Below are 27,071 nucleotides of genomic sequence, written 5' to 3'. Positions count from 1 at the left end.
AAAAAACAAAAAAACATAATTCTTTTAAAAATAAAATGTGCTAATAATATCATAATACAGAGGAATAAACACAGGTAAGGAGTTGTTGGTAAATTTTTTTTGTCCTGTGTTTTAGAGGGGGAACCGATTATTTCAGACGGCTGAAATATTTGGTTCCCCCCTGGTAACTTTTGCAAAAAAAGAACTAATGTCTCCAAATTCACAGGACTTGTTGTCCATGATGAGAGGAATAAACACATGTTGGTAAATTAACTAGTTGTTGGATAATTAATGACATTTCAACGCAAATGTTATTTAGATAAAAGAGAAATACCACTTCAGGCGAAGAAAACCTGCGTAAAAATATTACAACAGTTCACTGCAAACCCATATGATGCACTCGATCCACTACAGATTACATGCAGTCTAACAACAATTAGGTGTTGTGATGAGAAGCTATTTTATTTTCTGTTTTTCAAGAGTAGTCGAAGGAAGAACCGAAAGTTAAACAACGTTTTTTTAAACTAAATCAATGACGTCATGATGTCAGTCAGTGTGCGTCTACGGCCTAGAGCCTCAGCATGAAAGCAGTGAAAAGAAACTCGATTAGTCTCTATGAAGTTTAAATCCTTTGCCCGCCAGAGCAATTTGGATGCTTGATTTAAGTTTTAAACATTGCTCATTCAGGCAGCTAATGTGTACTTTCTGTTGTGAAGAATAAACATCCCTCCTTATGAAGGCAGAGTTCAGAGCAGATTCTTTCTTTTATTGACAAGAAGATATAATAGTTCATACTCAGAATACTTTCTTGTAATCTAACATTGCAGCTCATGTTTACCTTTCCTCTTTGTAGACATTCCTGTTGGCAGGAAGGAAACGAAAGAAAAGCACAACTTCGAATTACCTCATTTCCGTTGATGCCACAGACTTATCAAGAGGCGGTGAGAACTTTGTCGGAAAGCTAAGGTACGCAAAAGCGTGCACTCAAAAGAACAACACTGACTTGTATTTCTGTGTTTAAAAAACAAGTATTTGCAGCCACTTTAATGCAACTTTTTTTACATTACCCAGATCAAATTTAATGGGGACCAAGTTTACTGTGTTTGACAACGCTCTGAACCCAGAACGAGCTCTTCCAGACATGTCTAATGCACGACAAGAGTTAGCAGGCATCATTTATGTAAGACATTTTACAGCTTATCGTTCAGTGCTTTTCACAGTTCTCTTTGGTTTACATTAAGCAGTAAAATATTAGTTTTATAATAACATTTGTTTGTTTCTGGCTTCAGGAGACAAATGTTTTAGGAATGAAAGGACCCAGAAGGATGACAGTCATCATTCCAGGAATGAACAAGGACAACGACAGAGTCCCACTCAGACCTAGAAATGTAAGATGCAGCCTGAAGGTAGAAAAATGAAGTTTTCTTTGAATTTGTTAGTTTTTGGTACAACCCACTACTTCTTATGAAGACTCAGAACTTTATCAACACATTAGAAGTCATCATTTGTCATCCGCTGATGGTTTTAGAGTTTTTTTTCAGTTTTGTTCAACCTTGTCGTTAAGCTCACCAATCATAAGATCATCAAAATGAAAGTCTGAAAAATGCTGCTTACAGGGTCCTTTGAAGCAGGAGAATCGCTTTAAAAAGATATTATAACATGTCTTACTTGAAACTGTAGTTGTCCAAAATATCATTAATGAGTGTGAAATATTTCTGTGGAAGTCAAAAACTCAAAACCTTAAATTGGATACACTAAATAATTTGTGGATTTCATGCATACTGAGGTATAGAAACTCTGAAAAGATGGCTGCAGAACAAAAACTGTTGGTTTTTGGGGCTATTATTGGATATTTCTTTCATGCCCTGGTTGCATTTTTATCTCAAGTAGAACAAAGTGAAAATGTACAACCCATCAGATTTGAACAAATGCTGATGTCACCTCAAGGCTGTTTGCTGTAGGGATTTAATTGGGTTCCTTTACTTCAGATATCAATAAAAAGACGTTTCTAAGCTTTTGTTTACAAAAACAAAACTCAGTCTGTTTAGTTACTTTACAATAAAAACACAACCACAAAAAAAGAAGAAAAACCAATTATTCCCAACAGATGTGCAGTGCCAGTGTTATCCTCATCCTCCTCACAGTTTGATTTATGATCTGTTTATTAAGAGAGCTACAAAAGGCCAGTGGGTAAAGTCATATTGCTCTTTGTTGATGTTCGCTGAGTTATGTTTCATCAATCGTCCACAGGAATGTGACGGCTTGTTGGTAAGGTACCAGAATAGAAGGACGGAAAATCTGATCGAGCTTCACAACAAGACGCCTGTGTGGAACGAAGAAACGGCCTCTCATGTGCTGAACTTCAACGGCAGAGTCACCCAGGCCTCAGTCAAGAACTTCCAGATAGTTCATTCCAAGGACTGTGAGTATCCAGCTGCCTTCTTCGGGGAGAGCTCCTGCTCGTTTCAACTAGATGTTCAGCAATGAGAAGCATTTTACTGAGAAGAGATGTATAAGGAGGACAGAAAAAAAGGGATAGTCCAGTCATCTTTGAAGTGATGTTCTGCCTAATAGTTATCAATCGTTAGTACCTATCAGCTGTGACATCAGCCACAGCACAGAGTACTGAGAAAGAGGAAAAGGTCTTTGTCCAGGCAAGGCTAATGACAGGCCAAACAAATTGTTTTTTGTTTTTCAGGCACATAAAAAAAACATGTTGGTGCTACATTACCTAATATTAAACCTCTACACTTTTGCATGATACAGTTTGTTTAGTTCGTAGCTATTGAATGTATGTTTGTTGTGTATAGATAGAAAAAACTGGCACTCATTTGGCTCGTCGTTAGCCAAGTCTGAACAAAGACTTTTGCCTCTTTCTACTCCGAGCTCTGACTGATGTCACGGCTGATAGATACTAACTATTGATAACTATTAGACAGAACAGCTCTTCAAAGCTGACTGGACAAAGCTGAAGGTCTGGATGTGAACATAGCTCCATTTATATTTGCTTTATTTTTATTTTTTTCCAGTGGACTACATAGTGATGCAGTTTGGAAGAATAGCTGATGACATTTTCACTCTGGACTATAATTACCCCCTGTGTGCCGTCCAGGCATTTGCCATCGCTCTCTCCAGCTTTGATGGCAAAATCGCTTGTGAATAATCCAGTCATCAACAACAACAACAACAACAAAGACTGAAAAAAGAAAGCAGTAAGTTGACTCTCACATCCGACCAGCCCAGTCTCGGGACTCGCCTACTCACTTTCTGAGATGAGTTGCGATAACAAACGACGGTTTCTTGTGAGCAGCGAAACTTCCTGTTGCTCTCCCGCCTTTTATTGGCATACAAGCTCCCTCCTCCAGGTGTGACTAACAAATTCAGACTTTAAAGTATTATCTAATCTTGCAAGGCATGGCGCAGGAGTGTTTTGTTTTCTGTTCTGATACTTCAGTGGAAAAAACTTCAAAACATTCCGAATAATGTTATAAAAAAATCGAATAAATGATGATTCACCTCAGTCATTACAGTGTTGTAACATTTTAAACTAATTAAAATTACTCATTGCAATGACATTAAGAAGGGTCAAAAAAGTTGATAAATTAAGAAACACATTTTGTTTCTCATATCGATAGTTAATGTGTTCATTCATTAAGAAATTAGACACAATCTTGTTCTGTATTTCAGCCAAAGTGACTGAAATTAAGTATGGTATTATATCCCCCATGGAAGAGCTATTTGGGATCAAGAATTCAGGATTTTTTTACTGTATGCATTGGTACGTATTTACACTCACATTTGTTGAATAAAGAATGCAGACAAAAAGGCTTTGTTTACATTGAGTGAGGGCCCGCATTTTAGAATTGTACATCGGTATATCTGGAAACCAACTGGAGTAAACTCTTTCAAGCTGCACCGTTTGATTAAGCTCAGGATAACATTTGATTTGCTTGATTTCATACTTTGCAATGAGAACTTTTAAATATGTTTATGTTGTTGTGTGTTATGCTGTATTGTTTTGAGTTCCTGTATGGGGCCTGTTAGCTCAGAAAAATGCAAGGTTTTAAAATGTTTTCTTTAAGACAAAAAACAAAAAAAAATTGTTTTAAATGAAACTTTGTGACATGAACAATATGCACAACTGATTGTGTTTATTTTATATAAAATTCATTTGAAGCCTAACAAATATCTTAACATAGTTCTATAAATGTTTACACATAGTAGAAGCATAATAGGTTTAGAAAAAAGATCTGATTTTAGGTCTGAGTTTTGTTTATGTGTGATGATTCAGTGTAATTTGTCCCGTCTGATTTGGATCTATTTTAGTTTTTTTTTTATTTACATGATTCTGGGGTAAAAACAAGAACAACAACAAAAAAAAGCATTTCTTTTCTTGAACTTTGCCTTTGTTTTGTTTATGTGCTGATTTGAATCATTCCTGTGAATTAAATCTCTAAGTTAACTCCTTTCCACTGGGCTCTCTGCAGTCTGTCAGAACAGTTTTAAAAGATGTTTTATGATTGTTTTCTCTGAAGTGAGCAGGCAGCTGGCAGATAATAAGACAGATTCCAGTTGTGAGTTTTGGAGACACCCACCCACACTTTTCTTCACCGCTTGCCTGACATGTCGAGAGCTTCGTTCAGGATGAAAAACCTGTTTGTACTGAGGGCCTAGAGCAGGACTGAGAGGTGTGTATTCTGCCTGAACCTGTTCAGGCAGTTGTCCAAACTCGCAAATTAAATGAACCCTGAAGCTGGCGGCTCCTCTTCAACAGATGCTGTAAGGTGAGTTCTTCTCCCCCATTGTCTGTTTTTAGTGCGTGACCTACAGCTAAAAAACTGCAAAGATAATTGTTGTCTTCTCATCGTTTGCCATCTCACTCACTGCATCTAAATAAAGTGTCTTCTTTAATGTCTCAGTGGTGAATTAATGAATTTTTGCTGAATGTTGCAACCACATTGTTGACCAACAGAAGGAGCTGTTGCTGGATGGAAATGTGTTTTTATGTGGTCTGTACTGGTGCCCACACTGTCACAAGTTGAAAGTTTTTTGTGTTTTATGAGTCGTAAATTAGAAGAATTCAGCATTAATCTCAACGCTTCCTTTTAAATAATTAATTGTGTGTGTTTCCAGTGTGCAAAAACCAAGTACAGCTGAAATTGTGTTTTAATGTTCAATATTTTTCCAAGACGATAATTATGAAACATGTATTTAGGTCTTAATTAAAGAAAAACTAAAAAATATGACAAAATAAAGCAAACTAGCACATGTACTGTAGTGTATTATATCAGGATTGTATTTGGTCTGTTACAGGTTACAGTCACATTGTGGATTTTAGGAAACAGTGACAATGTCTACTAATGACTGATGCAACTGTTACTGCAATGGCTGAACCGTTCCATTAAAAATAAATTTCTGCATTTAAAATTCTGTTTTGTGTCTCATTGTTGCACTTATCAGGCTTTTTTCCCCCTCATTATTGTCTGTAAGGTACCCATACAGTTGTTCAGACACATTTTGTGTCATTAACCAACAACATGCTCTTTTTTGAGATCAGACTGTTTTCATCTACAGCAATATACAAAATAAACTAATTTGAACTTGAAAACATAGTGCTTTATTTCATTTTCACATCATTATCTGGCCTGAAATTTCATTCAGTACAATAAAAGGTTGCATATTTTATTATAGTTTATTTGCAAAGTTTAAAAAACAATCTGTTGAAAATGACTCTGACACTTTTTTAGAAGAAAAAAACATTTTGGATATTTTTCTATGGATTGTATAAAACATTAAAACTGCATATATGTATTAGCTTTAAGCATATTCTTATTTATTATTTTGGAAATCTTTTAAGTATCCTAAAGTACTTTCTGAGAGTTTATTTTAAATCGGCCCAGTGCTTTTTGAGATATTTTGCTAACAGACGAGCAGGGCTGACACCAACAGTTAATATTAAGATTTTTAAGCAAAGATGTAGGGAAATGTGTTGCACTCAAAGTATTTGTTGGGGACAAAACTCAGCTACAAACACACCAAATCTTACCCTGTTGGTTGTAAAATTGTCTGAGTTCTAGCCTTTTGGGTGTTTAATAAGATTGCTTTGCTGTGGCGGCCATCTTAATATGTGTTAATTCCAAGAGTTAATCAGTTGTAAATAACAACCTGTTGATTACTTTCTGGGAGTTTTATTAAAATCGGCCCACTAATTTACAAAACGTTGTGCTTACGGTACAGACATGTCACACACACACATGTCAGCAAAACATTATCGCCCTTCCGCCTCAAAACCCTAAGCAATTTATTGAAGTCAATAAAATAGTTCCTGTGGCTGATGATGTGCAGTTTTGTTTACATGTAAAATTGGACAGATTTGAAGCAGCCACTGCCTGATCAGTCTCCTTTTTTTTACATTTTTGCCTTTACTTGCAGCACACCATGCTACTATGTTAGCATGCTAAGCTATCATGTATATGCTGTGCTATAGCTCAGAGTCCTTCCTCGTTCATAAACTCGTTTTATACATTCGTCTTTTTCATTTTTATGCCTGTTATTTTTTCGCGACAGTCCCAAGGCTTTATAGGTAAAATCAGAAGTTTAATAAAAGCCGTTTTGAGGATATTTTCCCATGTATTTTCCATCTCGAACAGCTCTGCGAAACAAAGTTTTCACAGACCGGAAGCTCCGGCACTCTGTGATTTAGGGGCGGGGCTTAGAGTCGAGTCCCCGCCCCACGAACTTGTTGATTGACGCGCGCCAATGGCTCCTCCTTGAAATGTCTTTTTTCCCCCTCCCCCTTCGTTTTCCAGTGTAGTGCGTTGATTTCATACCAAAGTCATACTTAACATTCCACTTATACTGTCAAACGTCTGACAAATATTACGGAAAACAACAAGGCGCCAAAATACAACAAAGTTATTAAAAAGCGCAGCCGGCCTCAGTGAGGAGAATAGGGAGACTGCCAGAATAATAAAGGTAAGTTATACTCCAAAAAAAAAAAGTTCCCTCTTTCAGCTTTAACTAACAGGGGAGGTTTTTCATGCCGCTTGTCTCGGTGAAGTTTTCAGATCATTGTCATTTTTCACATTTTTGCGCGGAGCTGCCTGCGTTGGGAGGGAAGGGAAATATGTGGAGATTGATACTCGATTGTGTTTGACTTTCCCAGTGAGCGGGGATATTTATTTTGCTTCTTTTGACAGGCTCCACAATCAGATTTGTTCGCTCATTTGACACGCGCTTTATTTAGGAGGAGAAGAAGAAGCTCGTGTTTTTAGCGCAGGAGAAGTGAGGCAGTATGTTTGTTTTGTGTCCAGCTCAGTTCAGACCTGGATCCATCACATCCAGACCTGAGGAGCCCAGCAGATTTACCACCAGCTGCCCCAAAGAGACACACAAACCAGCTGGAGGAATAACTTCAAGCTGCTTGGGACTTTTGCATCCTAAGAGGTAAGACCAGAAGGTCCTCATGAGTCAGTCAGTCCTCTCTTCGATCACAAAGACTGGGAAAAAATTAAAGATAAATAAAGAAAAAGCGGCACTTTCTTTTAGATTTTGACCTGCACTGATAAACCTTTAAAAATGAAAACACATTTAAACTAACCTGCATTGCTTCTTTTTTTATATTTCTTATTTAAAGACAAACTTGAACCCAAAGGTGTTAATTTGTGTTAAATATTTTTAACCACTTTGAGCAAAACAGCCCTTCTAAACACATTTTAGTGACAGCAGAATAAAAGCTTTGGCTGCGAAACGTGTAAATTATTGGACTTGCGGTAATAAAATAAAATTAAATTAAAGGTTTAAAGGGAGCTGAGCACATTGGAGCCAAACTTTTCCAGATTAATCTAATTTCACTTTTTATTTCCCGTGCAGAATTATTGTTTGAACTTATAACTTAAAAGCTGTTCAGTCTGTCTTTTAGTTAGTTTACTCATTTACTAATTATAACAAGTTAATTTTATCTCTTGCTTCTTGCTTCACTGATTTAAATTAATATGTAATTTATTTCTACTCATTTACTCCTATGCTTATTAATAAATAGCTCTAACCTTTATTTTGTTTTAACTTTTACTTTCATTTCCCTCCTCTCTCTCTGTCTGTCTTCTTCTTTAGTGTCTTACTAATTTTTTTGATTTTAGAAAATTGTTTTTTTTTATTTTTTACAACCTCTACTTTATATTTTTTAATTCCTACCTCATTAATGAAACTATATTACATCAGTTCTGACATGTTAGACTCTTTGATGTTTAATGTTTCCACAACTTATTTCTCTTCTACAATATTTTGTATTTGATTGTCTGCTCGCTTGTTTGTTGCTTTTCCTTTTTAGTCTTGTTTTTATGTAGTGTAAAGCACTTTGTGTTACATTTTGTGTATGAGAGGAGCTTTATAAATAAAGTTTAATGGATTTATTGCTTATCATAAAAAGAATCCCACCTAAAAGTGTTCAGAAGAAACTCTTATAGCCACTAATTGGGAGAACAGGCTTCAAGAAAAATCGAACCTTAATCTCAGACATTACTAAAGATTTCTCAGAGGCAGCAGTCCAATGTATTTTCCTTTTAATGTTTAACTAACTAACAATTTTGTCTTAAATTTCCCGACCTAATCATATCATTGTTCAAACAAGCGTCTTATCTAACACTGTTAGTCTCATCTAATAAGTTATCTAATAGTAAGTTTTCGTTTCTTTTTAAGTCAACAAACGGTGCATGTGATGATACGCTGCAAAGTCCCACTAAGCACATAATTCAGAGGTGAGGATTTGTGATGCATGGATACGGAGGAGGCTAATTGTATAATTAGACGCTCACGGCCTCGGGCTACACCTGCTCTCAGTCTGTTGTTCGAACTCAACTTCTGCAAAGATTTTTGACGGTTAGGGACTTTTTTTTTTTTAACCTTGTCAGAAAATGTAAAAAACAGCATTCCACATTCATTCGGTCACAGTAGCTGCACAGCTGAATCACTGGCAGGTTTAACAAAACAGCAGAATGCAGTCCGTCAAGTTGGTCGCAGTAGGCGGAAAAACCCTCTCAACTCTTGATCTGCCTTCTTCTGTCACCGATTCAGACTGGGCTGTGTAATATTTTCTAGCTGGATTTTCTTTTTCTTTCTCTTTTTTTTTCTTGGTAATATTTTCAAGTAAAAGTGGAGCGCAGCAGCAGGCGAACAGTTGTTCCGCCTCTGTTTTTCATCAGCGTGGTTGTAAATTTACATCGAACTGTCTTTTGGTGTGGTCTTTGAAGCACTGCAGTGTTTGTTATGGCTTCGGTCCTTTGGCACAACAATGGCACAAAGGAAGATCAGATGGCATTTCATTTTCTTTTTGATTGTTAAGATTGAAAACCAAAATTAGCCCCTCTCAGGAGCTACTTTTAACTAATGACCAAACAATAATAAAAGACTCCTAATAATAGATGTGATGCTGATGGGTAAATCTGGAAGGCATTAAGCTTTCTGCTGCTCTGTCAGATTTCCCTTCTTTGTTTTTAAGCGGCATGAGCTGATTGGGCCTCACGGTGTCTTCTCTTTTTCCTACACGCTCTTTATGTTTCTCAGCCTGAGCGGATTTAGTGTATTTGCTCTGTCGCAGTGTGCGAGGGTTAAATGTGAGGGGAAAGTTTTACAGCCTCACCCATGTCGTGGAGGTCAATTGGATTATTTGGGTTAGCATCCCCTCAAAGTGGCTGTTGTCTTGTTTTTATGTTCCAGCTGTGCTCCTCCAGGGTGAGAAAGTTAATAACAGTGTGTTCTCTTCTTGGAGCTAAAAAACAATTTAATGTTTCTGATTAAATTAAAGGTGTAGCATTCCTCGAAGGCATGCATATCACCCGCCACCTTTGGTTCCAGTGTTTTAGACTAAAACCATCTAGTTATAGCTGTTTTGGTCAAACCTTGAATGTGTTTGTGCTGTTGGTACTGTCACCCACTGACACACAATATTTTAGTTTAATATCTGTAAAATTCACTACGGTATAGCTATATATGTGTAGGCTAAGTGGGATTATCTGTGGCAGCCATTTTAAATTTGGTTGAGATGTACACCCAGGGATTACTTTCTGAAAGTTTGATTAAAATCCATTCTGCGGTTCTTGACATATTTTGCCAACAGTGCTGACAACTGAACACAGACACAAACAAAAACATTATCGCTCTGCCTTTGTCTTCGGTAGCGGGCAAATACCACTGAGGTCCGTGTGTCTTAGTGTATTCCAGCACTGACGTGCATCCTCCTTTTGTGCTGTAATGTGTTTACTTCGGATGCACGTTTGTTGACTGTTTGCTGCTTCGCCCGTTTGTGTTAAACCCACAGAAGACCAGCTAATGAGCTCGGGCCCATTTGTGCACCGGCTGCTTTTTAGCACCATCCCCAGAAGTGCTCGTCCAAATGGTGGACACTTCCCCCCCCTCCTTCTCAAGCCGGAGCTGAACAAATACAGTTCCCCCTCATGTCTCTGCAGTGGGGACACAGAGGGCCTTGGAGAAAAGCCTTCGGCTCGCAGCAGAAGGGCTTAAATTGTAATTTGGAACATAATATGAAGCTTTAGCTGTTTGTTACACGGAGAAGAAGTGATAAATTCTGAACTAAAAGCAGCCAGATCTTTGATCACAAATCAGGCACTTCACACTTTATCGTAGCCGTATTCAGATTCTTGCACTGCAACATTTCCGTATACTCCAAGCCATGAGGTTTTAACAGATAAGCTTTCTGGCCTCTTGTTCAGACCACTCAGGGGAGGAGCCGGGGAGTGGCCTAGAACAGTGTGCTCTTTGTGTCAGTTGTCCACAACTTGTTAAACGTTTTAGTTGTTCTTTCTTTGGCGACCAACTGCTAGGAGTGACGTTCCATACACTCCAAAGGGAAAAGAGCGCAAAAGGAGATGTCTTAGAAGGTGTATGTTAAAGTGTTTGCAGGCATCAGTCTGCATTACTGATAAGAGGAGGCTACCCTCCTGCTGCAGGCCTGTCTTTCGTTTCATAAGCGTGTTTGGCCTGTGTGCTGTTGTGGAGCTCCAGTGACCCAAGGGCACTCATGTGAAACTCCTTTACTCCCTCAGTGCAGGGTGATTTAGGGCTGAGGGATGATCTTCCTCTGCAGCACTGAGTTTATTTATTTCAGTCATTTTTAGGACGATCAAGTCCTTGTTTATACATCAAACGATCAACAGCGCATCAAGCTGAGTCTCTTGGTATGCTTTTCAGTTTTTCCTCTAAAAATTCTCCTGTGTATGACCCTGATCAAAGCCGGGGCTGCTGCTTTTATTGCCTTGTGGCACGATTCATACAGTCAGATGAGTTATGCATTCTGCTGCAAGTCCTAAAGGTTTCACAGATTATGGCCTGAAACCGCTCCCCTCACCACAAAATGACCAATTCAGGCTAGGATGGCTTCTCGGCTACGTTCTTTGGAAAATATCCGATTAGAATGCTGATTCAGACCGTGGAAAGTAAAAAAAAAAAAGAAAAAGAGAAAAGACACTGTAGCTCAATTTGTGTCACTTCTTCCCTTTTCAGACAGTTACACTGTTACACTGTCTGAAAGCATAACAGCTGACCACATAGCCAGGAGCATCTATTATTAAATCTGAAGAAATAATGAGTATATTGGCCTTAAAGGGACAGTTTAGCCATTTTAAAGTGATGTTCTGTCTAATGGTTATCAGTAGTTACCACCTTATCAGTCATGACATCAGTCATAGAGCACAGATTGTGGAGAAAGAGGCAGAAGTCTTTGTTCAGGCTAAGCTAATGGCGAGCTAAATGCCCTTTTCTCAACCGACCAATGTCCATGTTGCTACGTGAATGTATGATAGACCGGACCGACTGGCTGCAGACCTATCAGTTCGACTGGTCAGTCCAAAGGTTTAATCAACTCCCGATAAACTGATACATTCACCATCGGCATTAACCATCTATGCTCAGCACTCACATTTGTTTACTAACTGAGAACAGCGACAAACTAATCAAACAGTGTCCTGCAAAAGTGAAGAGCTAAGATAGCGTTCTTTCACACCAGTATGCCACCTTTGAGAAAAAGTTGTTTTATAAGCCTGAACAATAATTTAAAAACTGGCATTTGTTTGGCTAGCCATCAGGTTGCAGATAATGTGTCTGCTTTTATTGATTTCTGAATGGTGTAACTATTATAGAATTCTGTCTGTCAGTTTTAGATTTTCACACAGAAACAGTGATTGTTCAGTCTTGCGTGGAAGACATTACTCTGAGAGTTATTGTTTTCCTTAGGCTTGCAGCTGGTATCAGACTGCAAATGTTTGACTTGACAAGAGGTGCCTATGCTGTGTGTGTTTATGTGTTTGTCTCAGATTTTCCCTCTGCCTCTTGCCGTGTGAGTTGCTGGCTGTCCAGCAGTCTTCTTACTCTCAGCTCTGATTGTTTCCTGAGCGCCGTGCCAGATAGGAAATAGGAGGAAGTTATTGGAGGAGCTGGAGAGAATTTATTAGGGCCATACACAGACGCAGGAGGGAAAGGGAAGGGTAATGACTCTTTTGGAGTCTCACAAAAGCAGTGGTGTCAGCACTAAACGGCGCAGGCGCATATGTGCCAGCTCTTCACCTTCGGTTTTGATCCTATAAGCGAACGATACGCAGCGAAACATGCTGAAAATGCTTAAGTGTGCAGTCTGTGTCCGGAGGAATAAGGCTGTTGTCAGAGAGCTGCTTCCCGGCCTGGAACCTAAAATGTTTTCTTTATCTGTAACCTGACCTTAGAGAGCAGCTGCTCCTTCTGCTGCCAGGACCTGTTGTTCCCCCCCCTCAAACGTGCGTTTGTGTGTGCAGGGGTCTCACCATGACGGAGAGCGCTACATCTGTGAGACCCCCTCAACCTTAGCGAGACGCGTGATTCCCATGTGGAGGGAGTTTTCGGCAGGGATTTGTTACTTTGTATAAACTTTAGGTTTGGTGGAGGTGTGTTTAACTCCCAGCTAAGCAGGGGAGCTTTTGGCCGCCAGCAGGGATCTGCTCTTTGCCAAGCAGTGTCCCAAGTCTTACAGCAACTAAACAAAGGCTGGATTTCTAAAGACAGGAACAAATTGTGTAGTGTGGTGGTTAGCAAACAGAAGGAGGTGTATACAGCCTGACAGGAGAGACATGAAAACAAAACATGCTTGATGGATCAGGATTGAAAGCAGCAGATATGAAGAAAACCTGTGAGCAATCTTTGACTTTAAAGGTGGTCAAAGTGTATATGGTTGTGAATAAAAAGCTGTTTTCTTTAACTAACAAATAACAAAAAGACCTGCCGCAATGAATCTGAATAAGACAGACTAAATCTATGTTTGCTATTTTTACAGAAACCATACCGGCTGACCTCTGAATTAAAGTCTATTTCTAAACTTATTTAACTGTCACTGGATATTATCTGGAGAAATGTTATTAATGTTCTGAGTTTGTATTTGTTCTTGATTCATGCTTTGGTTGTTTAAATTGCAGAGAAAGTGCCACATGGGAAAAGCTAACAAAACGCTTTGAATCTTTTTACAAGAGATCGATTTAGCTACTGTGATATCAAAAAATGGTTTACAGTTCCTTGGTTTGAAGCCCTTCATTTGTCATTGAATCATCACATCCTGAATAGAAACATAATGATGTTATGTATGTCAGGTAGCTCGTCTACAGCGATAATGTCAAGTGACTTCAAGGCACTCTCTCCTTAAATCGGTTAAAATGTCTTTATTCTTTATAGCTCAGTCTTCTGAACCAGTAAAAACTCCCAACGCGTTTCGGCTTACATGCCTTCTTCAGGGAGTCTTTGAGTCTTTGACTCCCTGTAGAAGGCATGCGTTGGAGTTTTTACTGGTTCAGAAAACTACCAGAAAGAAAAAAAAAGTAATTTTAAGGAGTGCATTTGAGTCTCTTGATATTCAAGTTTGAGCTTATCCCATCTAAAGAGCACCTCAGCTGTACCTACACTGAACCCCTGAAGCGCTCCTGCACACACGTTTGTTAGTACAATACGAATGCTGAATAAATTTAGGGATTAACACTATTTGAACTGTAGGACAAATTACACCAAAACCTTGTTTGCTTCCATATTTGGCTGTTAGTGTTTTAGCTTTGATATCTTCATTCTGACTCATTCTATATCAGCAGTTACAGAAATTTAACTGTCGTTAGTTTTGCTGGAAACTTTTCACAGAAACGTTTTGAAGATTGTTCACTGGGGTGACCACACAAAAAGAGCAAAGTGCTCAAAAAGATGACTGAAAGTATCCAAATATGTCATAAAAAAGATTTGTTTGTTGTTTTACCTTTTGGTATTTATTGCCTTTTCCATGAGCTCATGTATCTACCAAGGGTTGTGTTGGCATCATTAAAATGAACATTTCTCTCACTAATGTGCAGCAAAAGCACCTCAAACCCTAAAAGTTATCTGTTGTCTACATACAATGCCCTTGTGCTCCTAATACGGCTGAATTGGCACAACTGGCTCTCCTGGTTCTCATGGTGGGAAGTTAACTCTCCGCTAATATGTGTTTCTATGATCCATCCTGTTTTCTTTTAACTGTTTGTTGGCTTCATTAACGGATTTATCCCACAACTGGATGGGAAGGGAGATATCAGGCTATAAACCTTTGGACATGACTGATAAATACTGACTCAAGTGTTTGTCTTTAATTCTTCTTACTCAAGACAAAACACAGGAAAAGCAGCAATAGAGATTTTGGTCAATTCTGCCTTTTCTGAATGAGGTGTTCTTACTGTATGTCAACTGCTGAACATGTGGCTGTCTTTTTGTTATTACAAGGTTTTTTTTTTTTCCTAAGGTGTTTGTCGGCTCTTTACCACATTCGGTGCATACTCAAGCATCTGAGCAGGAATCCCTTGCCTTTTTTAGCCTGCATTGACAGGTCTGATCTCAGAATGAGTCATTAGAATTACTGGAATTCGTTAGTACACAGACCTGTCTAGGAAGAATAAAAAGAGAAACAGTTCCGGTAAACTCTGGTCAGCTTGTAGATGGAGCCGACAGAGAGATAAGCCGACGGCTTAGAGCCCACTGCAATGTGATCTCTCCGTTCAGGGCTGGGAAAAAGGGGAAGAGGGATTTTGGTGCATGAATGGTGCCGTTTGAATGAATGTGCAAGGAGCATAGCTTTGCAGCATTATTTACATTCCTGCTGCACATTGGAATCCTGAAGCATGTTGGTCTCAAAGTCTCATGGCGTGACTCCCAGAAAGTGGAAGGGGAGATGTGTTGTAGATTTTTCTTTCTTTCGCTTGTTAAATGTGGGAAAAATGCGTCTTTCAGGGTCAGGATAAACAACAGACCCTCCCATCCAGTGTCTCACGTGAGTTTGTCCATGGAAGATAGAAAGTGACAGTATAACTTCATTTTCTCTGTAACGACATACTATGAAAATGTTATCATGCTAAGTTTCTAAAAAATTCTTACTTTTTTATTGATAATTAATACATAAAACAGAAAAAAAAGGCCTAGCTTGCCCTGATGGAATACATATCACCCGCTGCCATTCAGGTCAGAGTTTTAGACCAAGATCCACTTATGTTCATTGTAAAACCATTAGGCAGAGTCTGGTGCCATACTGCGAGTTGTAAAGCTCAGTGTTAAAGATGACCCTCGGCTACTACCACGTGGAAATCTACCTCAATATCTGTTAAATTAATTGAGTTATAGCCATTTTTAGGTTGGCTAATGTTGATTGGCTGTGGCAGCTATCTTGAATAAATAAGCTGTAGATCTACATCTGATGATGACTTTATGAAAGATACATTAAAATCTATCCAGTGGTTCATGAGATATTTTGCTAACAGACAAACAATGTTGACTTTAACAGTTAATGCTAAAGTTTTAAGCAAAGGTTTTGGGTATGGGTTGTGAATGAGTCTCAGGATATATATTGCTATGACAATTTGTGACAACAAGGAATTTAATGATCACTTTGACTCAAAACGGTCATTAAGTGATTAATTTGGTTTAACATCAGTTTGCAGCTTTGTGTAACTGGGAGTTAATCTTTTAATTATTCCCTGTTTTTCACTTAAACTGGCTCCAGTGGATATGACAATGTTAGTGGCAGATCTATTAATATAATCCACATTATTTACAAGAGATTCTCTTGTTTAAAAACTGAATCTTCTGGTGGTTTTATTGGAATGTTGCCAGGAAACTTGCCTTTGCATTTGTGTTTTTTTAAAACAGATTGTTTTGTTTTCATCGTGACAGTTGTGCTCCTGTGACTCGACAAGAGGACATTTCTGAAAGCGACGACTTCCCTTCCCTTCGTGAGCGTCACGAAGCGTTTCAGTGCTGATGTTGCATTCCGGGCAGAACAATCCCTCTGTTTTCCAGACTCCAAAGTGGGTGCCTAAATCGGACAACACCACCCCCCTCTCCTCCCACCTCCCACCTCCAATACCCCTCACCCCTCTTCCACCAAACACACCCCTTACACCCCCCTTGCTCTCCATCCGTCCAGCCAACCAACCCACTCCTCCCATACACGCATCCCCTGGTCTCCTGCCCTTATTTGGGTAGAGACGTTCTGAGTAGAGGAGGGGGGCGCCGCAGAGGAGGGAGGGAGGGCGTTGAGTTGACACAAGGGAGGCAGGAGGAGAAACAGTGAGCACTCGCAGGCCTTTCTTAATAAGGACATGTCTGGAATTCAGGCCCCTCTCGCGGTGAAGAGCCTCTCTTTCGCAGCACCTCTCTTGAACACACTCGTTCGAGCACTTTTGAGCTCCACTGAGGTCGTCGGATCGGAGGTCGAGGCGGGCGCCGTTCGCTGCTGCTCTTCACGGCTCTCGCTGCTGGAGAGGTTTCTGGTGTTTTCTCTGCTATAAGTGGAGATAAACAATGGCGCAACCACTTTTTCCTCTCTGGCTCTGCCATCGGCTTGTAATTAGTGAAGCAGTTACGCCACAACACCTGCACTTTCATTAATGATGTATTGTCTTGGCTTCATAAAAGTTAGTTTCACACCAGACTGTACAACCAGCAGCTGCTGCTCTCAAGACTGTGTTTAGAGCCTCGTTGATGCCAGTGGTCATTCGTGTTGTTTTACTTTGTAATTTGTACCACTGGAAATGACTAAAACAACAAAAATGAACTAAATAAATCATATAGGTCGATGTGGCATTAAGCTGCTGTGAATCCTGAAGTTACTCTTTCTATTTAGTAAAACAAGTGACAATTGAAGCTATTATTTTCTCAAATAATTAATGACTCTAAAATGCTAGAATATCAGATAAAAAAGCCCATCTCAAGGTTTTTTTCTGAGTTGTTGGTTACAGTTAAAAATAAATTTAGTTAACTTTCAATCAAGAAATGCCCCCGAAAGGATTTGTGTTAAAGGTACTCATTGCACCATCGTGAAGACAAAAACATGTATAAAGTAAGAAAAACAATCTGCTCATTTATTTTTCTTCAGATCAGTGTTTAGTGTGTACTTAAATTAAAAGTTTTTAGGCAAAATTGCGACGGCTGCCAACAACCATGTGTGTTTGTTTACCTGTGGAAACAGTCGGGATGATGGGAAATTTGTTGACAATGGTGACATTCATGAAGAGCTGCTTGGGATTGAGAAATCCAACCGTTTTTGATGTATTGGTACATTTTTATGCTCATATTTTCTCTGTTAAGTATTCAGATAACAGTGTTATGTTTACATTGAGTGCCAACCCACTTTTCATTATTGCATTTCAGTAAATCTGGAAAACTACTGAAGTTATCTCTTTCAAACGGCACCACTTGATACAGTTCAGGATAACCTTTTCACCTCTGTGAAGGAGGTCTGCCTGTCTGCCTGTCTGCCTGTCTGTCTGTCTGTCTGTCTGTCTGTCTGTCTGTCTGTCTGCCTGTCTGTCTGCCTGTCTGTCTGTCTGTCTGTCTGTCTGTCTGTCTGTCTGTCTGTCTGTGCGTCTGTGCACAAGATTACTCAAATGTCATAATCGGATTTTAATAAAAATATTTGGGAAATGTCAGACATGCTACAAATGAACAAGTAATTAGATGTTGGTGGTGATCTAGATCAAGAACGGAATTCACCAATTTTTTAAGGATTCCTTACCATTTCGGGAATAGAATGATATGAACAGATTTCCATAAAAATTTCAGGAAACACCAAACATGGTACAAGGAACAACTGATTAAAGTTTGACGGTGATCCAGATCATGATCTGGATCGTTGTATTTTTTTATTAACGCTATGGACTGAACAGAGGTTGGCGTTCTCTGAGTGATTTCAGATTTTCCTGTGAATATCATTAACATCTTTAATGTGAAGACTTAAGGATTCCCTTTGTCGTTCCTGAAAACAAACAGTTTTTGTTTTTATCTTGTTAGTTTTCACTCAATTCAAAAAAGAAAATCAATTACTTGCTTGTTGTTGCAGCTTTTTACTGACAGTTTAAAGAAGAATTATTCTCACAATTTAAAAGCTAAAACCTTGTTTTTCACTGTTCACTTGAAAAGATAATTATATTAATGAAAAATATTAAAATATTCATTGATTTTGACTAATTAACAACAACAGGCCTTCTTTCATTTCATGTTGTGAAGTTTGGCATGATGGTTTTATACGCATGTAAACAAAATGGACAGAATGAGTCACATTAGACCGATCCAAAGTGTTCAGTCATTTGAAGTGATGAAGCCGCGCGGATCATGTGGTCATGTGATCTGCTGATGGGGGCTCACTTTCAGTGCTGAGTGACCCGGCCACAAACGGCCCCCTCTTAGCTAAAATTAACAGCCAGGCTTGAGGACATTTGTCAAACTTTCGTTTGGATTCATTGACGGCTGTAAATTTAATGTTGTGTTTGGTAGAATGTCACAGCAGGACTCGTGTTGCAACAGCCGACTTGCCTTTAATCTTCTGTAATTCTTTGGAAATGATGATGGAAAGGGAACGAAGCCAACTCTAATCCTGCACCTTTGCTTTTCAGCAGTGTGTTCACGTAACTGTTAGCACAAAAAAATGTGGTTTCTCAGCTATTTAATGCATTGTCTGCTTTACTTCGGTGACATTGTTTTTAATCACTAATACGTCTGTACTGTATTAAGTAATCTGTATGGTAATAGAACTTGAATGCACCACCGTGTAGATAAATAAGACTTAAATGATTTACAGAAACATTCACATATTTTCTCTGTTATTTGCCTTCGGAGACTCAAACTTTCTTGGTTATTTTTCTTTGTGCTATCCGAAATATGATTGGTATTTTCTGACTTATTACTATTTTAAATATCACATTCTGTCACATTATTTCACAAGAAGCATAAACAATTGGCTTTTAATGGAAATCAAACCGAAAAGTCAAAATGTTCTGTCTTTTTGGGTTTTGCTTGCAGACCTGTATAATTGTTTTGTTCCCTGAGGTGCTCTTTGTATTTATCCGTTTTATTTTATATCTGTCAGTGTCTGCAGAAATGTTAAAACAGAAACAGAACCGTCCTGCGACAATCGTTACCTCATTGACTTCCATTTCAGAGACAATACAAAGCTGAAAAGACAGCCTGAAAAATACTTAAGATCTTTTCCTGTAGTCAGCTATAATCCGACCACATTGGGAAACAGTTCCCAGACCACAAGAATTCTTTCAAACCAGTGCTGATTAGTGGGGTCTTTAAACTTTGTTTTATGAAATATCTTGAATTCATTTGAACGTTTGAAAGAATTAAAATCAAGGGAAATGTAGTAATAATTACAGTTTGCTTTGTTTATTCATAAAAATTTAAAGATCTCAGTTAGAAAGATTTCAAAGAAAGTATTGTCCTTGTGCTTTACAAAGTTTTGCCTTCTTTGTAGCGTCGTAAATTATCCCTGTAGATGTCTAAGAAAGAAAAAGGGTACATATACTTGGAAAAAGTTAAGTGCCTTCATCATAAACTCAAAAAAAAGGATCCATGTTAAAAAAAAAGCCTTCAGTTTGTCTGCTGACTTGTTTGCCTGCTGGTTATCAGATCAGTGTGTTCCTGGAGTCATAAAACTTGCTCATCCAGCTTAAACACCAAAAGTGTTTTCCAGCTTCCTCATAGTTGCTCAACTGGTTGACTGTCTCTGAAGATGAATGTCACAAAAACAAATCAAATCATGGCTTGTAATTATGCTAGAAGCAATCAAAGAGGCTGTTTCCATTGTGTTTCATTTACATTTAATTACTCTGACAGTGCTATTATTAGTCAATCACAGAAAATAAATGGGCATTGTGCGGAGCACATTTGTGATCCTTTTTTTGTTTGCTTGTTTTTGATGCTCGGTTTGAAACTTGTAGGTTTGTTAAAAACATCTTGTATTTATTGTACCCATGAGTCAGAAAGGTTGGTTGCCAGTACGGTAACATGGTTTCTCTGTGGTTCCATCAGTCCTGTTAGGCTGCAGACACTCCAGGATCACTTCACACATCTATTTTTTGTTGCTGATTAATAGTTAGGTCTGCCTGCTTGAGGAATGAGCACTGCACAACTAAATCAGAATTTATTTTACAACTGATGTCATAGAAATCTTTATTCAATTTTTCAAACTTTTGAGCATCAGAGGTATAATCATTAATACTTTATTTAACTGAAAACAAATGTTTTAGATTGGCATCTTGTGGGGTTTTCTGTTGGTCTTCTGTCATAATTGGAAGTTTTATAGTCCTAATGGGTTCACACCATGAGTTTTCTTGAGGCACCAAGATCACCAGACATGTTACTAAGTTGTGGTGAATTAACCCGTTTTCCTCTACAGCCTCTCTCTCTTATATACAGTATGTCATATTTTTTTTTGCTCATCACAGAGGCCTGGCTGTTCTTTCTAAAGTTTAACTATATTTTGCTTAGTTTGCTGAATAGTTTGCAGTTTCTTCCTCATGCTTTTGCCGAGTTTGTTGCACGTTTGCTCGTATTCTTCTTCAAGGTTTTCCCATCTTTTGTCATCTCCTTCCAGTAACTCACTAAAAACTTCCTTTCCCTGTGATTTTTTTAAAATGTACAGCATTATAAATATTTTGTTATTGTCAAGAAGCCATCAGTGAGCCTCATACACCACATCACTGAAGTGTTTAAAGTGATTTGTTACTCAGCAGTCAGATTAATCTCTAACCTTGTCTCTGAGCTCCAACATGCTAAAAACACAATGAAAATAATTTTTCGTCCTGTTTTCTTCTACAGATCTCTCATTGATCCTTTGCTATTGGGGCTCGGGGTTGGGCCCAGGGGGAGCCGCCACCATTGCGTCCAACGAGTGGAGTGCCAACGGTAGCCCAGAAGATGGGCTTGACGGGGAAAATGAGGACAAGACCATGGACGGGGACGCCGAGGGCGTATGGAGCCCAGATATTGAGCAGAGTTTCCAGGAGGCCCTCGCCATCTACCCTCCCTGTGGCAGGAGGAAAATCATCCTGTCAGACGAGGGCAAGATGTACGGTGAGTACGCTGCGCACCAGCCAGAGCAGCAAAAGGACAATTATATGGAAATAAGCTTCATAATTAATGAGAAAACCATCCATTTCAGGGTGATTTGCAGCCAAAAGCAAACAAATGTCTACTACTCTGCACTTAAAGTAAAAGAAAAAAAAAAAGAAAATTGCTTTTCTTCTTTTCTCGCTCTCATGTAACAACTCAAACCCAGAGGTGAATGTTTTTTTTTCTTCACATAGCTCTGCTGAACAGGTCTGTACCTGTTGTGCTGTGACCCACGGGCAGGTTCTTCCAGTCACACTAGCACTTTCAGAACGGGTTATTGCTGTCCTGAGAGGCTCAGCACATCGCCATCTTGATTTACAGTCTTTTTGTTCGCAAGTGTTTTTCTTTTTAGACCCGGTGTGGTCTCTTCTCCGCCTATCAGCCTTGACTTGTCTTTTTATCACTAAACATTTGGTCTTGTTCGCCCCATATGGGTATTACTGGGGCAAACTTCGCCTGTGGGTGACTGGGTGAAGCTGGTTTTCAGGGAAGTGCTGCGTTTGATGCTGGATCGCTTAGTGAAATTAGCAATAATTAGCACAGCGTGAAGCAAGATTCAAGACGAAAAACATCGCATTGGCACGCTCTGCTGTTAAAGTTTTTCAAATATCCATGAGGTTGTGTTGTTTCCTGCAGTGTTTTCATTAAATTGCAGGTGTTGCACCATTGATGTGCTTAAAAGTCCAGATGGATGTATTGGCAAGTGCTCCAGTAGAATCGCTAACATCCAGGTGTAGGAAATTGATCTCATTTGTCTGCCATTATTTTCATCCCACTTCCCGATTCCTGTCGTTAAAAGCAGCTCTGCTCTGATTAGATTCAGCATTTGAAGTTGAAGAGTGCAGAAAGACAATACATGTTGATGGATAGAATTTACATAATTTGCTATTTTTCTCAACCTTGACGACCAAAAAGCCCTTCAAAGTTAACTTATGTAACCGGAGTCCTTCACTTTCTAGTTTTGCGAGGTTTTCCCGTCTTTTAGTTCACATCTCAGAAACATGAGAGTCGTCTTGGCTTTAGTGAATAACATCAGTCTCTGCCACTCACACGTCAATCTGTGCAATTTTTAGATGAAACTATTTGTTTTTTTGGAAGCTTTTGAGCGCTCGCTTGGCGTCACAATGAATTCTTCAGGTGTGATTCACCCAAGATGGAATCTGAGGCATTCGTTTGTCAAAACATTTATGTTATTCAGAAGGACATGTGGCATACCTTACCTGAAGGTTTACTCAGCTACTGTTTCCTTTTTCTGTTATTCTCAGCTTTCTTTAAAAATCAGTGTGGAAAATAATAGATTAAACATTTAATTAAGAAAATAAAATTCTCAGATTATGGTTCAATAGATCTTTTATTATTATTTTTTTTTTAGATTTTTTTTAGATTTATGATAAACAATGGTACAGATTTTCTCCTGGCAAACATCAGCATATGTTATTTTAGGGGTTTTACAATTAGAAGACTTTACTCAATTGTTTTGAATAAAATGCAAAACTAATTGAGTTCAGAAACAATTCAGTTTGCTTCAGATTGTTTATCTTGAGCCACTACATTAAAAACTGCAATCTCACCTAAATGTGTAATAATTATTATTATTTTACTCTACAAAGGGCTAAAAAGGTTCTTTCATAAACTGAAGATATGAGGCAGGTGTTATTTAATGGAGTTTTTTTTTCCCAATATTTCTCATTTAATTCTTTATAAAGGTTGTTGGTTTAACCTAAGTTAAACTAAAATGTACATTTCAGGCAGACTGAAGCTTTCCAGGCCTGATATATTCTGAACTGTAATTTGTCAGACGGACACAGCTACTTTCCAATGACTTTGATGTGACTTTTGTCCCGACAGCCTTAATCCAAACATGTAAAACTTTTAAAGTAAATTACCGTAATAAGTTTGAAGCCGTTTCACAGCGCAGTGTTATGTCTCTGGCTCAATACGAGAATGTCAACAAACTGGAAGGCAATGTACAAACCTGCCCACTTAGCAACAAACTGTCAGGACCCGTTTTAGAGGCTTTTTTTTTTTTTTTTTTTTTTTTTTTTTTTTTGCTAAGGTACTAAACACCCTCTCCATTTACAAAAAGTCATCTGAGGCTCTGCTGGCAGGGCCAAGGCATGCCCCAGAAGAAGCCCCTGCACAAGGTGATTACCTCAGACGTCTAAAAGCTGCCCTGACGTGAGGTTAGGGGAATGTTAACGATTGCACAGCATGTAATCCTGTCTACCTTGCAGTCTCAGACTCTTAGTGGCCTCCAAAACTAGACAAGCCTAACCTCCCATTGGGAATTCCACGTTTTCTGCCAGAACTTTTTTTTTTTTTTTCCATTCGGTGGGAAACCTTTGCACATTTCCATGAGCGAGTGGACAGTTTGGGACGTAAGGGAAGTCTGTTACGCAAGTCAGTCTGGACTGGTGGCATTTATTTTCATTTAGATAATGTTGGGATGACATAACGATAAGGAGGCATAATAATATTCTGACTTTAAAACTATTTGAAGTTGTTTGGGATCATGATCAAGGAGGCATATCTAGTTTATGATGTGGTCACAGTTACTACTTGGTTACGATATATTTATTACTTTATGGTAAAGCTGTGACACTGTTTAATAAATTTCTGCTTCTACAAAAACCGCAGTGACACACAAGTGATTACACAAATGCAGCAGTGGTTAAGAGATGCATGATCGTTGGTGGTGCTACGTTTTCACAGTTTTTGTTTCTGACTTGGGATGGGGATTATCACTTGTGCCTCTTTGAGGAGCTGCTCAGATAGTGGGCAGGACATTTGCTGAAGTCGGTTTCTGAGGACAGTTAATATAAACAAAAACCACTGCTTAGTAAATCTGAAGCAGACATTATGGAAAAATGCAACAAGAAGAAAAACTTATTGAATACTCCGAGTGTAGCATTCTTTGGTCATTAAATTGGCATAAACTTTACAAGAATAAATGACAATTTCTAACTATCATATCCTGCTATCAGACCTAATCTGAACTCTGCTCCCAGAGATTTAGAAACACTGGTATGATTGCATAATTAGTTGGAAAGAGCAGTCAGAAAATTCAGACTTTTTCGTGTAGTTAAACCTTAGATTTAGTCCTGATTTATTATCATTTATAATCATTTATGCAGCCCTCAGTCTGTTACATTTTCGGTCCCCTTGCTGTGAATATTCATCCACCATGTCATTCATTCCTCTGCTTTGTTCAGGTGGAAGAAAATGTAAACCCTTGTTGTTCCTCTGAGAATCACAGCATATGTCAAATGAAGATTAGCCACAATAATATCTTATCAGATTGCTCACCTTTTTATTAACAGATAGCGCGGCAAAGTTGCGTGCCCGGGTATGAAACTCGATATGTCACGTAGTCAGAAGAGGCTGAGCGGGAATCACAGCTCTAAACACAGGAGGGAAACTATTGTGTCTCTAGGCCTGAACCCAAGAACACCTTTGACGTGTTTAGATCTGGAATGCAGAGCAACAAAACCTCTGCAGCTGAAAATAATAATTACTGAAGAATCTGAAGAACATTGTTTGATAGTCATGCCCAGAAGGACTGAGAAGAGTCACTGGAATTAAAGACACAGCAGCTCGATGAAGAATTCTCTCCGTTTTATGATTATTTAGAAATGTGCATGTTATTTACCTGTTATAGTTAAACAACTCAATTATATTTAAAATTGATTTGATCCATTCTCATTGGGCTACAGCTAAGAGCAAAGAACCAAATTAACTGTTATATAAATTAAACTAGTTAAGCCAGTATCTGACTGCATTGCAACATTTGGAGACTAAATGTCGAACAGCATTCATGAAGGAGTCTCCAAAATCATGGTGTGGGCCTAGAATATAGTTCTGCAAGCCCTACACAAAAAAGGTTGTGATTTTCAAAACTGGCCATATAAAAATGCAGCTGTACGGCAGAAATCAGTGAGATTACAACTGAAAATTCACAGATTTTCTTGCAATTTCGAGTCGTGAACTAGCGCCCAGTGAGACCCTACCTTAGCTTGTTTAATTGAACGAGTTGCCCTAACAATAAAGTGCTGAGAAGTTGAATTTGTGACAACTTCAGAGAGTTTCATTCTATTATTTTGTTTATGCTGGTAAACGTAACGTGTTATTTATCACGACAGTCTGTTGGTTTGTAGATTTTAATAATCATATATATAAAAAAAAATTCCCTTCTCACCCTCCGCGGGTGGTCTTTGTTTCATCCTCTGAGCTCGGGTCCTCTACCAGAGGCCTGGGAGCTTGAGGGTTCTGCGCAGTATCTTGGCTGTGCCTAGAACTGCACATTTCTGGACTGAGATGTCTGATGTTGTTCCTGGGATCTGTTGTAGCCACTGCTCCAGTTTGGGGGTGACTGCCCCGAGGGCCCCGATGACCACAGGCACCACTGTGGTCTTTACCTTCCAGGCCTTTTCCAGTTTTTCTCTGAGGCCCTGGTATTTCTCCATATATATATATATATATATATAAAATCTTATTTTATGCACATAATGTGAAAACTTTGTCATTGTCAAAATTTCCAGGCAGCAAATTATTATCATTTGTTCACCATCACTAAGTGGTTTAGTTAAACAGACTGAATACAGGTGAATTTAGGTGTTTGCTCTTTGTAAAATTAAATACTTGGTGCATTTTCTACACTGAATTCGGAGGAAGCATCTGGAAAGAAAAATGTTGTTTTTCTTGTTTTGCTCTGGGGCTGTACTGACACGTTGTTCATCTACGTTTTCTGGTATCATTAGGTGTGTCTAACTAAAAGCATACACTTTTTTTTTTCTCCCACACCCCTGCAGCTGTCACTGTTGCAAAGCATTCTGGGAATAAAAATGTGAGTTCGAAAAAGGAGGCTCATCTGGCCGGTTCAGGCCTTCGAGGTCCACACATTCGAGGTAGCAGCAGGTTCAGCGGATTTGCACTGTTGTGAGAGAAGATGTGTGGGCAGATATAAGACAGCGGCCTGCGCAGGCTGTTTGATGACTGCGCTGGCCTGGTGCTTCCCTGTCAGCCCCTCGCTGAGCTGTTAGGAATGTTTTCAGTCATGGCTGAGCAGTATGTTAGCAATTTAGGATTACCTCAATGTTATGTGAAGGGAGGAGGGAGGAAAATGTGGGTGTAGAAGGAGTTCAGGGGAAGAGACTGAGTGCTAAAGATGGAGAGGGAGGGGGAAAGGTTATGCCGAGTCAATACAGATTATCTTTATGCTCGCTATCTCAGCGTGGAAGTGGAAAATTCCAGTGTGTCATATAATAAAAGCAAAAGATGGGCGTGTCTCGTTCAGGGAAGAAGTCAAGAATGGCAGCCTGCAGCGAGCAGAGTGAGGGTTGAGCAATCAACGAGGGAGTTATGAGACTTCAGAAAGTACAACTGAGGAAGAAGAAAGACAAATAAAAGCCCGATTGTGGGAACACGGATGACAATGTGGCCGTGCGTTCAGATGTACTGATGTGTGTCTGTTTGCGTTAACCTGTTATGATTCCCTGCAGTGTAGACTTCTAGGTCTCCGGCCTCGTTAACCCTCCCTCCGTGGCAAGTCTGAGCAGATGTCGTTTTCCACAGCTGCAGACTGATAACGCTATAAATCTCTGCATAAATGTATAAGGAAGTAATGTATCTAAAACATAATAATAATTATGCTGTTTGCTACC

At 38.9% G+C, this 27,071-nt stretch overlaps 2 protein-coding genes across 9 annotated transcripts in view; both read left to right on the top strand.

Moving 5' to 3' along the window:
- LOC108231485 (TUB like protein 1) overlaps positions 1-4,451 on the top strand; it is a 12,315-nt gene extending 7,864 nt beyond the window's left edge. Inside the window, exons 9-13 of the mRNA XM_017408557.3 lie at positions 833-945; positions 1,051-1,159; positions 1,269-1,367; positions 2,230-2,401; positions 3,009-4,451. Coding sequence (XP_017264046.1) covers positions 833-945; positions 1,051-1,159; positions 1,269-1,367; positions 2,230-2,401; positions 3,009-3,142 — 627 coding nt within the window. The 3' untranslated portion in view covers positions 3,143-4,451. The remainder of the gene's footprint in view (positions 1-832; positions 946-1,050; positions 1,160-1,268; positions 1,368-2,229; positions 2,402-3,008) is intronic.
- Positions 4,452-6,792: 2,341 nt separating this feature from the next.
- LOC108231638 (transcriptional enhancer factor TEF-5) overlaps positions 6,793-27,071 on the top strand; it is a 31,822-nt gene continuing 11,543 nt past the window's right edge. For 5 of the 8 annotated variants that reach the window (XM_017408826.3, XM_017408825.3, XM_017408821.3 and 2 more), the window contains exons 1-3: positions 6,793-6,954; positions 7,293-7,425; positions 21,118-21,372. In XM_017408826.3, the coding sequence (XP_017264315.1) occupies positions 21,249-21,372 (124 nt within the window). In that variant the 5' untranslated portion in view covers positions 6,793-6,954; positions 7,293-7,425; positions 21,118-21,248. The remainder of the gene's footprint in view (positions 6,955-7,292; positions 7,426-21,117; positions 21,373-27,071) is intronic. The other 3 variants (XM_017408818.3, XM_017408823.3, XM_017408820.3) reach the window with 2 other exon arrangements.

Source organism: Kryptolebias marmoratus, linkage group LG4 (assembly GCF_001649575.2).
Source record: "Kryptolebias marmoratus isolate JLee-2015 linkage group LG4, ASM164957v2, whole genome shotgun sequence".
Taxonomy (NCBI): Eukaryota; Metazoa; Chordata; class Actinopteri; order Cyprinodontiformes; family Rivulidae; genus Kryptolebias; species Kryptolebias marmoratus.
This window is presented reverse-complemented; position numbering and strand designations above follow the sequence as displayed.